Source organism: Thermochaetoides thermophila (genome assembly GCF_000221225.1).
Source record: "Thermochaetoides thermophila DSM 1495 unplaced genomic scaffold scf7180000011814, whole genome shotgun sequence".
Lineage (NCBI taxonomy): Eukaryota > Fungi > Ascomycota > Sordariomycetes > Sordariales > Chaetomiaceae > Thermochaetoides > Thermochaetoides thermophila.
The window spans coordinates 1,450,954-1,464,951 of NW_006383030.1; the positions used below are offsets into that span (position 1 = coordinate 1,450,954).

General features: G+C 52.3%; 2 protein-coding genes across 2 annotated transcripts; one reads left to right on the forward strand and one right to left on the reverse strand.

Moving 5' to 3' along the window:
* Window positions 1-7,441: 7,441 nt before the first annotated feature.
* On the forward strand, window positions 7,442-9,136 carry CTHT_0014180 (uncharacterized protein; the record flags this gene model as incomplete). Its single annotated transcript, XM_006691868.1, has 1 exon — window positions 7,442-9,136. The coding sequence occupies one exon, from the start codon at window positions 7,442-7,444 to the stop codon at window positions 9,134-9,136; it is 1,695 nt and encodes a 564-aa protein (XP_006691931.1).
* Window positions 9,137-10,149: 1,013 nt separating this feature from the next.
* CTHT_0014190 (uncharacterized protein) lies at window positions 10,150-12,968 on the reverse strand (the record flags this gene model as incomplete). Its single annotated transcript, XM_006691869.1, has 2 exons — window positions 10,150-10,156; window positions 10,246-12,968. 2 exons carry the CDS (start codon window positions 12,966-12,968, stop codon window positions 10,150-10,152), a joined length of 2,730 nt encoding a protein of 909 aa, XP_006691932.1.
* Between the last annotated feature and the right edge of the window lie 1,030 nt (window positions 12,969-13,998).

Here is a 13,998-nt window from a genome sequence, read left to right on the forward strand (position 1 = left end):
CAATCCAAAGGGTCGCTACCTACATACCTACATAGCGCATGGTTGAGCAGGGCCGGCCTACCTACTATTGCCCATAGATTGCTACAACTTATATAGAAGCAGAAAGCCACTCACACTGAATGTTGGTTCAGGTCCTGCTAAATCACCTAAAAAGCGCTTATGCATGAAAACGGGTTCTGAACGTTACATTCAACCGTTTGATGTGGTCCGTGCATTTGGCTTGATTCTGTCCAATCTTGCAGGGGTGTTTCTTCCTTGTAGGGACCAGATCACTTTGGTCGGCTGTTTTTGTTTGCACTTCAATGAAGATCCCATGCAGCCTGCCAGGAATATATATCGGTAACTTGCGGTTTTCAGGAATCCTTCCATCTAGGCAGTTCTGGACGTCAGATCGTTGGAAACGTTCAACGAGATCATAGAGCATAAAACGTCGGGATCTTGGTAATCCTTGCCTATCTGTTCCACAAGGTGCCTATGGGGACACTCCGTGGTTTGCTCGGAGTGCATACCCCATACTCTTGAGCTTTCACCGAGTCTTCAAGTTACTTCCGTCGTTTTTCTACAACACCTAATCCAACAGCATCTAGCCGTCCCGGTCTTGTTCATCTTCCTCCTCCGAAAATATGTGGCGCCGACTAGCCTCGATCCCAAAGCGCCACAGCGCCGAAGGTCCCTGAATGGAGGGTAACCAGCACCATGGTGCCTGCCCCACGCTTGGGCGAGCTGGGCTCAATCGAAAGGGTGGCCTCGTGCAGACCTATAAGAATCCTTTGACCTGCAAGTGTTCATCTATTCCATACCTCCCCGATGATCACAGTAAGCCCCGTTGTCAGTGTTGCCTGGTAGCCCCTCGCACTTAATTAAGGGTATGACGTCGTATGTCGCAAGGTTCCTGGCTTTGCGCCACGTCTACATAGCGCAAGCACGGCATACCATTGGGGGCGAAAGACAATGCCTGCCTTTTCTTTCGTTACATCTGGAATCGAATGGTCGGCGATCAAGGCCATGAGCGGCGGCGACCTCAAGGCGCGGGGAAGAGGCGAAGCCTTGAACGGCACAACTAAGTCTGCGCCAGAATGCAACCCAAGCCTGTGGTTCACACCAAGTTCTTCGTTGCTGACATCTATTTAACCAGGAAGCAGGAAGGTATGGTGGACCCACGCCATCCTGGGGCTTCTTCTCATCCTACTCTTGACAGAAAATCGGCCTGAGTATTGTGGGAGCCAAGACCTCAAAGTTCACGAGAACCTTGTGCTCAAGTGGTACTGATGCCCTTTGACACACCTTGAGAAGTTGACAAGGCCGCAATGTCTCCATGCTGCCGCAGTATTAGACAGGCAAAACCCGGACAATGGTCAATCTGCCCCGGGCCAAGCGCTCAGGAAGAGATTTGCAACGCGGGATGAACAGCGAGTGGTGGGATTATACTGGTGCTTTTTATCCAAGCGGGTCGCTTGGTCGCCAAACCTGAGCAGCGATTAGCACCCAGGTAACCAGCGAAGGATCACTTCTGCAGACAGAACGGGCTTCTTCTACCCACCCACCGATACATTCGCGAATGAGACTAGGTGACCTCCGGCGACTGGAAAGTTGTCTCGGCACTGTTCTCTTGCTTGAGGAAAGATAGTCAACAAGCATTCCGGAAGACATTGCTGGTGGGTATGTCAATATATGTGAGCAGTCGAAGGATTCTTGAAGCGATCGAATGGCCACTGCCAAGTTGTGCCGTCCGTCCTCTGTCACTCTTCAGCGCAGCTACGCGGCGCAGGTCTTGAGATTGTATCATGGTAATAACCCGAGCGGATGCTTTAAAGCTCACACGACCCCAGAAGTAGGTAGGTGGGTATGTTGGTATCGGCGAACTTATAACTGTGGTGTTGTCATGTGTCTATCCAGACATATCTACTCAGACGCCGTTCTCAAGACGACAAGGGTAGGCTTGGATGACACTCATCTATCTTCTACCTCACCTTGTTGGATCTCGTCCATCATGCCGTGACTACCATATGCATCATCGTCCTTGCAGTCGACTGACTCTGACGGTGACCTGACAACTTGGAACCACTATGCCCGCGGCAGTTCACTGGTCTCTTGTGAAGTCAAGGCTCTGCCAACCGCAAGATGCGTTTGCCATCAACCCGGTCGGCCCTGTGCCATACAGCAGCTACCAGGCGTTTGGAATATCCCTTGTTGTTGTCTTCCCCCTTCTGTCAGTGACAGTCTGCGGCCTGAGGGTATATAGCAGACGTATCTCTTCAGGGCTGGGCGTGGGTAAGTAAAACCATGATGTTGAGAAATTGTCCCTTTGTCTGGTTTAACCTGTTATTAATGAGACATTACTCAGACGATTGGTTGATTTTCCTGGCTGCGGTAGGTTTAAAGTGTGGAATCCTTTCGGGAGCACTCCTGTGCTGATGACTAGAATCAGGCCCTTGCTCAACCGCATGCTATCTTTTCCATTCTTTGTATGAAACCCCTTTATCGACCATAAAGCCTGTTGGATTCACTCTCTCATTAGAGCAAAGCAACTGACGGTGTTTGAGATTAGATATACGAACTGGATATTGGGGGTTACATGATGAGGATATCCCTCCTCATCCACCAAACCAGGGGCTGTTTTGTGCCTATCTGACCCGAGTCTTTCACACACCGCTCCTGGCCTTGGTCAAGATCTCAGCGTTGTTGTTTATTCTTCGGCTTGGTCGGTCTAAGACGTCTGTCCGGAGGTTTTGCAAAACCTTGCTCTTGATTTGCACTCTACAACTCATCGTCTTCTTCCCTATAACTGTTTTCAAATGCCGGCCTATTGAGAAGAGCTGGACCTCGCGGGGTGACGGGCAATGTCTGAGCCATGGGGCTGTCACAGTTATTCTTGCATGCTTCAACATCGCCACCGATATCTTCACAATCGTTATCCCATTCGTCGCCTTTCATGATCTCAAAGTGCCAAATAAGATACGTTATGCTTTATTGGCTGTCTTCACCTTAGGAGGCCTGTAAGTGTTACGGCATATATACCTTCAGGCATATTCGCTTCTTTCCTTCTCAAATCATGGATTAGTAACTGACCGTACTAATCGCTTCGGCTCCCGACACCGACAACAGCGTGATAGTGATCAGCATCTTACGACTTTATTTTGTCATCAAGGCCTGGTACCTACCACCAGGTAATGATTCGCGTTACTCGTTAGGCTATACGACCAACTCGATCGAGGTCAACCTGGCCATCATAACGGCGAGTATTCCAGCGTTATGGCCATTGGCTCGAGCATGGTTTCCCCGCGCATTCTCATCCTTGGGCATTGATCGCCCTTATCTATATCCCGATATCGAAGTAGTGTATGATACGACACCATCATCTCCAATTGGGACGACTCGACCAACAATACATGCCATCGGCGAGGACGGCGCGGTCCGTGTGCCCAAGCGGGCTGTCCTTCGTGGCAAAATCCGGTGGCTCCAGAAGCGCCCTGGCCCTCCCAGCTTCGTACGTCCAGCCATAAGTGTTGACGAGTCACGACACTCGGCAAATGCAATTGCAGGAGGAAGCCATGAAGATAAGACTGAACAACCTAAACAACCTTTCCCAGAGAAACAACGCCCACAGCCTTCGGACATCCGGACTTATCAAAAGCAACAACATCAGGGAGGAGCATCATTGGCTGGCAGTGCGCAAGAGCAGCAGCAGCACACCAGTTCTTCAGCCAGAGTGCTTTCAGGGGAAGAAGGAAGCAGTGAGGACGATGGGAGCGTGTTGAATTATGATTATCATAGGTTTCTTCGGGGCAGTGAAACTGAGACCAGACATTAGAACCGGTATGGCCAAGATTGGCGTCGCCAGACACCGGGGAATGAGTTTCGGTGACACAAAAGCGATGACTGGATAAGGCTGCGGAGGCTGGGATGAAATAGCTCGAGGACTGTCAGCTGGGGGCTTATCCGCGCAATAGCGACTACCCTGAAACAAGGTAACACAGCCAAGTATCCGAATCGACGAACCTGACCAGCATGTTTCCCAGGCAACTCAAATGAATTCCTCAGGGAGGTGGGGTTGGATCGAGAGCAAGCCTGCAGGGTATTGGAGTAATGCGTAACGAGAGGTCGAAACAAGTAGTAGGAAGTCTTGCCCCCGGGGGGGGGGATTGATTGATACCAAAAAGTCGTACAGATCTTGCTTTCATAAGTAATCGATAATTTGTTAAGTCTTTTGCCCCTGACGTTAGAGCTGTTGAAGTGTGATCAGTGCTATGGTTAAGGTTGGGTACTGTCCGACTTCGGCTATTATCCCCTTTTGTTTGTCTTGTGCCATGGCGCGACTTGCAGGGTGCTGCAGTGTAGATCGCCCGAGCGGCGATGGAAGGAGAGCAGCTCAGGGCTACGATGCAGCACAAGCGTATAAGCTCGGGAAACGGGCGGTGCCCCTAGAGACGGGATCGCCACGAAAATAAAAGAAGTCTACCTCGAGGTCAGCAACAAACCAATGCTGAAGCCTCTTGCGAGTGCTGTTTCCAGGTTTCAATTCTCAGCTTTGACACAGCAATGACTACCAGGTTACTGATTCGTAGTTTGTGACAACCAATGACGGGCAAAAAATTACCACACTGGGGTTGTGATGGATCCAAGCAGAGTTTAAAGAAACACGGCATAGCCAAAATCTTGAGAAGGAGGAATGATGTCGTACAAGCTGACGTCCCGGGAGTGTTGGGACTCAAATTGTCATTTAGAGTCTGTGTTTGTCGACAGGTGTCGACTTGGGAAAGACTCAGCAAGAAAGAACCTTGAAGGCCAAATGCTATCCTCAATTCCCTTTCTCTTTCCTGCAAAACAGGCCAAGGTGCTGAGCGCTGACTAAGCTGGGTCTCGGCGTGTGATTGGTCCCAGCTTCCCAGTGGGGACCAGGCCAAGTGACGGCTTGCAATTGCCTGCAACCGGGCTCCTGCTGTGGCTCCCGCAGACAAAGTGTGGGTGGAAGAAGCAAACCACCAGATGATTTCTGGTGACTATTCGATACTGCAGAGTACTGACAGTCTGGAACTGCTGCCAGCAACACTTAAGTCAATCAAACAGGTCACTTTTTTACATAATTAATGCTGCGTCCTCTTGCATTGCATGCGCATCATGAGTGCAACTCATTTTGCTTTCTTGAAATTCCAACCTCGCCCCGCCATGTCCCTGATGTCCCCTCCCTGTCTGCGCTCGTACTAAAACACATGCAAAAGCAGGTAACAAAGCACACCCAAAGGCCGGGCAGAATCACTGTCTGATTCAACACCCAGGCACAGGCCATAGGCATAGCCGCGTAGATATCCGATGCACTGCAAGACTTGCAAGCCCACGATGGCATCCTCGGATCAGTACCGCAAGCTGATTCTTCCTACTGCCTTTCCTTACTTAAGCTTCCTTGGGCAGGGCTGGCAGTGTTGTCCAACCAGGAAAGGCCCTCCTGTTGTACGAATCACACTAACAACTGGTTTCCGATTGGTTCCCAGCAATTGAAGGTGCAGCCATCTCTTGTCCTGGGCCGGGAGATCGACCTGCAACCTCCGGGGAACCAGGAACCAGGACAGAAAGGTCCAGATCATGGTAATAGAGCTCGGTTCGGACGCTATCGTACTTAGAGTGTCCCAACGAGTGGATAAACATACTGGGAATCATCTGAGAGAAAAAAAAAAGTGCTTATTGGAAGTCTGATGGTGTTTAGAGCTGCTGCCAATGCTGTCACTTTTCCTGCTTGTGCAAAGCCATTCAAGAGGGATCTTCGAAGAGGGAAAATCGGGTCTGTTTTCCTCGCTGTGCCAGATGCAATGCCATGTCTCGGCCAGTCGGTGGCATTGCCGTGCTCCCCTCCCTCCCCAGGACACTTCGCTTCCAAGAGAATGGGAGGACTGCCTTCTGCGTATTTACTCTATGGGGTACCTGACTTGTTCTACAGTTTTGCTTGTTAGCTTGGTACTTGATGCAATCCAAAACAAGGATATTTGGTCAATGATCTAAACTTCTAGCAGTCGAGAAGTTGGCGGCTGTTGAGAAGGCTCGAGGATCGCGAATATAGCTACTGGACCTCTTCTCTGACCAAGGACAGTTCTTCCCAATCAGTCCTGCCTCTCAGAATGCCCAAGATGCTCACAATCAATGAAGATGGGCTCAGAATGTGAGAGCTTCAAGCCACTACGAGAAAGGGGATGCGGCTGACAGAAAGGTACCACGCTAACATATAAACGAAGGTAGATGTGTACGTTAACAAAGTTGCCATCAGGGACAGGTACACCATCCATCGATCTATGCACTCTACACAATGGGCAAACAACGAGGCAGAATACGCACATACGTTTCCCGTGTCGGTTCCCTACGGGAAATGAAGCGACACGTCGAACGGGCTCGAATGCTTACAAGACGCTGTCGGGCCGTGTCAGTCAGCATAGCAAGTGTGAACAGCAAGGGCGTGTGTCGAGATGGGCCGCCACTCTCCTCTTGGTGTGTTCGCGACTCACATTCACATCTTCGTCCGATGTCTGTTGGGCCTCACCTGTGCCCTCATTTGCTATGCAGGCAGGCTTGTGATTCTCGGATGACGATTGCCACGTCTAGCCCGACGCCCCGGATGGACAGAAAAATCTGGGGTTCTTCCGTGCCATCCCTTTGACAGGAAAGCTTGCTTTTTTTTTGCTACCACTGCGATACGTCATACGCACTGGAACGACCAGACTCTGTCTGAGCGTACAACGCGGCTTGACGGTAGTTGCACTTCACCCAGACACGGCTGAAAGGTGAAAGATCCGATCTCAGGGCGTGTCGAAGACGGGACAACCTGCCTTGGTATAGGGTTCCCAGCATGTTTCAATTTCCAAGTGTCAAGCCGGTCCCTTGCGCCCTACTCAGTCCTGTTGCGGTCCCAGCATTTGATTTTCAACGCCCACAATTGTGCTTATCGCGACGTTCCTTACTGTCATCCTTTGGCACATATCCTTTCTCTCCAGAGCCCCCTACAGCTTCGAGGTTTTTGTTTGTTGAAATTTGGCATTTGCCCCTCTAGTAGTGCTAATCTATCGTGAATCCTGTTGGTGTGCTCCTTGGGCAAGCAAGCCACGAGTTTACTCAGGAGGGCAAGGCACACATGTGCTTGCATGTGTGGATGCAAGCTTCGGGAGGAATTTGATTCCATCCCATGTGCCGGTCTTAAATCACCCCAAGTTCCCAGCCCAAGCCTATAAGCACATAATCTCGGAGGTTACATGTTCTTCCTTTCATTCATCCACATACCTTTTCTATACTTTTCTCGGTTTGATTCTTCATTCTTTTGGCTGCTACTTCCAACAGATCTCTTCATCTTTCCATCCTTCTCTCTTCCTTCGCGAACTTTTCATCGCTTCATCGCTTTATCGCCTACCCAACTTCCTATCTGACATTCGCTTCTATTAAACTGCTCTTTCTTCATTCAACAATGAACCGACTAGGAATAGCCAATAGCGAAGAGGTCCCTCGGCTTTCTCAACCTCAAGGCCGGTCTCATCCCCCTCCCAAGCTTTATGTCGCCAATTTTTCTTACCCCCGAAGCAATGCCGCGCATTTCTATCCCCGGGTGCAGCCGATGCTTTCTCCTACCCGAGATTCCACGGCATTCGACACTTCAATTCCCCCCATGGTTGAAGACCATGGATCGGATTTCTCAGCCGACGAGGAGAGCCACGATTGTGCATCGGGCGATCTGTTGGATTCTTTTTGGCAACTCAAGGAACAGCTAGACAGGAAACAGGAATACTCACCTCAGAGCGCTGTTGCTGGACACAACTGGGCCCAAGATGAACCAGGTATCTTTGAAGCTGATTCACCCGTTCTCCCTGTGACGGCAGTCGGTCCGCCAAAGCAGCAGGAGCAGCTTCTGCAAAGGACTATGCCACGGCCTGAGCAACGGCCACAACTCCTCAAGGCGGCACCAAAAGTGACCTATTCTCTGTTTCCACCAACGAAGCCGGAACCGCAAATCAAGAGACAGCCGCTGTCGCCTGTACCTCAGCGTCAGCCTGCTTCCCTCCCTCAAGCCGAAGCTCTGGAACCCTCGCCAATTCTGAGCGGTACCTCAGCAGTCCCTTTCTCGGGGAAGGTAGCCTTCGCGCCCAGAGGTGACAATAACCTTCCTCCAGCTATTGCGCCAATCTCTGGATCAGAGGCTTCCTCGAGGGTGACTTCGCCAATTTCACCGCAAGATTATCCTCCAGCAAGCAGCTCCTCGGATTCATTCTCCCTGATTCTCCAAACGAACACATCACCACATCAATCACCTTCTGCTTCTCCAATCGATGCTACATCTCCCAACCGTCTCGCCAGATACTCATCGCTTAAGAACTTGCGAACCCTCGGTCTTTCCAAGGCCAAGACACGCTCATCTCCCTCCCTGGCACAACTTGCGAAGAGCCACAGCGATCGACCACCACAAACCCAGGAGCCAGCCCGTCTACCTCAGGATGCCACTCCGCTGCACTCCGAGGATCGGAAACCGCCCCCCATACCTCTAGTCCCTCATCGGCCCCCTCCTACCCCACCACCGGTCTCCGTCTTCGAAACGGACTCCGACGACGGCAGTGACGAAACCTCTCGACACGCTAACAAAAGCTTTTGTCGCCGACTTGTCCATGGCTTGGTCCATCCTTATCGTCACCACAACAGCCCTAACCGCAGTCATATCCGACACATCAGCAGTCCCCTTCTATTTTCTCATATCCGTCGGGGCAAGGTCTCCGGTCAGCCGCCACATAAGCGGAGTGTCAGCGACGAAGGGCCATCTGGGTTCTCTAAGGCGTTCAAGCCCCAGACCGGCCATTTCGTGGGCGGAAAAAGTGAGACCAACAGCAGCAGTGGTGGTAGTGGGGTTCTGGCGCGAACGATCTTTTCGTCTATGAGAGCAAGGAATAACAGCAGTGGAGGAGTGGTCAGTGCTGGTACTGGTGCTGGCAGTAGTGTTGACAGCGATGTTGGTAGCGGCGAGCAGCAAACGCCACTGGGGAGACGTGCAATGAGCATGGATTTACCAAGGAGAATGGGCTCGGATGATAATCTATTGCCAGCCGAGCTTCGGGAGATGGAAAAGGAGAGAATGAAAGATAAGTTCTTGGGGCGGTTCTTAAAGCGGAAGCCGTAAGCTCTTTTTCTGCTTTTCTTGCTGCATTCCACAAACATTCGTCATGGAATCTGCCGAATCTCGCATCGGAAAACGCACTTTGTATTTTTTTTTTCCCCTTTGCTGTCCTACATGCCACCTTGTCAGACGCCGGCACCAAGCTTCTGTTTGGATGGATAGGGCAGGGATATCGGGATGCTGCATAGCATACATGATCAATGCAGTGCAACAAACAGTTAGCAGGGATAGGACTAATAATGGGAACAAAGGATGTGAATAGCAGTGTTGTTGACCTGTGTATGATTATTTCTGGTTTAATCTATGACTGTATATGGGTGAAGGCGGTTCAGGATCGGGATCGTGCAACTTCTTTATGTTTACCAGTTGCGCACCACGGTATAATGGGATGGTAGGATATGCTTATATATTTATTAGATTAGGTTGGCGATTTTGGGGATGGGGGGGGGGGAGTTCACAAAATGTTGGTATCATTTAGTACTGAACAGTGGATTGTACAATATGCTTCATTTTCATACACTCAGCATAGTTTCTTGAAATCAACACTATTTGATTATAGGGAGGGTTACGCAAACTTAAGGGAGCTGTTGGTTACTCCCATATACCAAATGTTTTTCAGGTTAAAGAGTGTTTTCAATGGAATACAGTAGGTCCGCCGCCAACTACATGAGTTGGAAAGGTAGCTGATATGCAAAGTATACATTCTTGCGTTGCTCCCCTTTTCATTCTATCATCTTCAGAACTACAATCATAATTCTTAACTATGTGGATCCGTAGCTCATTAATAGCAGGTATATTCATCTGCATAGCCGTCTGTTCATGCTGCTTCATGTCAGTCATAACCTTGAATTATCCATCATCTCATCAAATGCAAGTCATCCCATCTTGTCAACGCCAGATATATGCTAAATCACTAAGCCACAAAAAGAGAAAAAAAAAAAAACAGGATCGCCACCCAATCATCCATACATACGACCGCACATTGTACATACTGTATGTTGAGGTCATATACACATTCAGACACTACGTATAAGGAGGTGAATGAGGATATCATAACAGGGCTGCTCGCCCAATCTGGCTCTTCCTCACTTTCCTCCTTTTTTTCAGTAAACCTCTTAATCCTCCAGATGGCCAACTGATCTCCACCGACACCGAAGGCAAATACCCATCGAGTCTCCTCGCCAGCCTTACCCTCAACCACGCCCAGCCGATGAAGCAATTCCGTCTTGCTGGACACGCCACGGAAAAACTCTGCGGGCGATTCCTCATCCTCTCTACCCGGCTGCTGCATCAATTTCTCTTCCTTATGTTCGCTGTCCATGCCGCCAACCAAATAGCCCACGATCTCTCCCAAGCAAGTCACGCCATGCGGCATCCGCATGGCGTCTCTGCCAGGAAAGAGAGCAGCCAGACCGAGTACGTACAGCACGCACATGGCCAGCAGCAGGGAATACCCGGGCATGTTGGGGAACATGCGGACTTGGCCCTGACGCGTGGTCAGGGCCATGAAGGAACCACCAGCGAGGACAGGGATGAGCAGGAAGAGCGGAGAAAGGAACGAGATGAATGCTAAGCGCCAATGCCCGTTAAGCAGGGCGCGAAGTGGCGTTTCGAAGGGCAGGCAGGCGGGATAACCGGCCAGGAGGGTCGCGCTCGCCGGGGCTCCTCCCCCAGATGTCGGATTGCTAGCGTCATTAGCAGACGAAGATAGTGTAGCCCAGGGCTGGAGAATGCGGAGGTGCATGTCGAGAGGCTGGAACAATAGGAAGGCAAGCATGCCGAGCAAGGCAGGGAGGAAAGAGTAGAGGAAGTCGGCAGCAGAGAAGGCGCCCGGCTTGGGGTCGGCACGGAGCAGGGGCAGGAAACCGTCGGCGATGCGGGTTGCGGGAAGGAAAGAAACGATGAAGACTGCGAGGACCAAGACAAACGCCGTAATAGTAAACCACAACAGCTGATTGGTGCGAAGACACCATGGCAGGTAGCGGGTGCGTGCTTGGGTGCCGATGGGACGAGCGGCCTCGAGATCTTCGTGGTCGTGATCATGGTGCTGCTTGCTGGTACCGGAGAGGAGACCTTCGGCAGCCTGGGAAGCTCCAGCGGTATGTTTCTCGGAAGACTGCCGCTCCATGCGCTGGCCACCGGATGGGTTGAGAACGGGAAACAGATTGCCGTCATCCAACGGGTTGCCGAGGGTGTACCAGACGCCAGGGCGGCCGTCCTTCCAACTCCAGTAGCCCAACCTGTCACTTGCGCGACGGCGCAGAGCAAAGCGGATGCCTTCCCGCGAGCGAGCGAGCTGAGTTCCGCGGTAGTCATCGGCTGTGTTGGTTTCGGAAACAAGAGCGGCGATGTCAGCGAGGGAGCGCGGGTCCCAGACAAGACCGGTTTGCTTGACACTGGCCCAGTATCTCCAAACAATGACGGTCGAGACGAGAAGAGCGAGGTACAGGGCCACAAGCGTCCACGCGACGCCTTGAACAGTGGCCCAGGTCCAAACGTCGTCCACCAGGATAACGGTGAAGAGAGAGCTCTGCAGAGGAACGGTAAAGTTCATCAACCAGGTCACAATTACCGCCACCCACACGTTCCAGGGCCCGACCAGGCAAGGCCAAAGGAATGTAGTTGGATACAGCTCCTGGAAAAGCGCGCCATCCCTTTGGTCCCGGTTCTCAGAGGCCAGTCGCACAAAAGGCAGGATGCGGAACATGGTTGTGACAAGGAACTGAGAATAGAGCAAGATGACTCCGGCAAGAAGTTGGGGCAAGAACCGAAACACGAAGTAGCGTCCTCCATGGATGGCCACCCAAGTCACAAGACCCCGGTTCTTGTGGGAGTAGACGGCGCTGAAAACGAGAGCAGCAATCATGAGAACGCACAAGGTCATGAAAGCGAGCAGCGCGGGCGTGCGCAGCGGCCATGGCCTGAAGGTCAGCGGCGGTGGGATCCCAGAGGCCTGGAGCTGGTATTGATGAGCATGATTGAGCAGGTCCTCACGCTCGACAAACTTCCACTCGTGCGGCAGCACAGGACGCGAGCCATTCTTGAGCAAGCTCTCGGCGAGCGACTGGGCAGACGCCCCTGAGTTGTGAACGTGATCATCGGAAGGGCGTAACGCCTGACCCTGTGGTGATGTCGCCGGCTGATCGGGGGGATGGGAGGTCGGAGGATGTGATGGCAGCGGCTCTGAAGTGGGCTGCCGGTGCTGGATGGCCGGAGCGGGCTGTTGGGCACCGGGGTAGTGCGATGCTGGATTCGAGGAGGAGGAGGAGGAGGAGGGGGGATGGCTGTTCGAGTCTCTGAGCGTGTTCGGGCCGCGGGTGAGGGCCTCGATGGCGTACTGGATGTAGGGCGTATTGTCAATGCCCGGAGTGATGACACCGTCGAGACGGGCGAGCTCTTCGCGGAAATCTTGGTTCATGTTGAAGTCTCTGGGTGGAGTGGCCGTGACCCAGTCGGGCTGGTAGTTGGCTGACAGGGGAGGGATGTCGGACACGCGACGGTAGGGGCCCTCGATGACGATGGGACGGCCGAAGGACAGGCCTGTGGGACGATTGAAGGGAAGATCGGGCTCCGCGGCTGCTGGCGACGGGATGGGAGTGGCGTCGCTGGGGGTCGACACGAGTGGCGGCGTGGGCGAGGGCAGTGGCAGCGGCGTTGGCGATGGCGGCGGAGGGGGAAGAAGCTCCGAGATGGAGGTCGCTCGATCCGTTTGCTCGTGACTTTGACGAGACAGATTGGACTCTACGAGTCTCGGGTCGGCCGGGTGCTGACCGTGCTGCCAGTGTGAGTCCAGGGTGCCGTTGTTGTTCCGATCCCGCGAGTTCACCGCGCTCATTGCTTGGAGAGACACAGCACCGGCACGGCAGCACGACCACGACCAAGAAGACGATGACCGACGACCTTCGACCTATGACCAATACAACCGGACCAGGGCCACCTCCGGGTGTCCGCGTCTGTATCCGTCCTCCGTCCCAGATTGATAGACTGAAGTTGAGGTTGCGAAGTAAACTTCAAAAAGAGGATTCAAGGGCCAGGGCCGATGGCATTGGACGACGTCGGGGATAATGATCCGTATGCAGCTTAATGCATCCTGCAGCATCGACCTCGGGGTGAACCTTTGAAGATTAGAGTCGAGTTTGACGCGGCGCCAGCTGCCCGGGCACAGTGAAGTGTGTTTTTGAGGCTAGGGTTGAGCAATGAAGTCTGCAAGAGAGAACATGGAGCTGGAGCGTGAAATGCCTGCTAAAATGCAAATGCAAAGAGGGCTGTTGTGTGGTTGGGCGACCAGCAACCAGCCACCGACTTTCACCTTCAGGTTTCGGCTGGCCTTAGAAACTGAAACTGACATTACCCGATTTTGAATGGGCATCAAACATCGTGCACACAGAAAACGCCTTGAGAGCAGCTGCAGTCAAAAATTTGAGAATGAAGATGAGAATCGGATTGAACAAAGATGTGGTCAGCATACGGCTTATGACTTCCTCTTTATTTCTCCCTCTGGGCCGAGACCCCAGGGCTCAATCTTCTCCCGCCGGTCGAGGACACGCGACGGTGAGTTTTACAAAGGGGCAGTTGAGGTTCTGGAAGCTGGCTGCCAAGCAGCCTAGCAGTCAACACCCCGCCATCGTTCGTCCAATGACGACAGACAGAACCACAAACACTCTGCGGGGAGATCTGGGTTCTTGGATGCATCTCATTGGCCAGAGCTTCAATTCACAGGGCTGACGTCTTGTGGGATGGTCCACCGCCCGTTATGGAAAGGGGATATCGTCATCTCTCTGGCAACTTGCCACGCGGTCCTGCTCACAACGTCAACAGTCAACACACTCTCGATAGGGGTTCCACTTGGATATCCGGCTCTACGG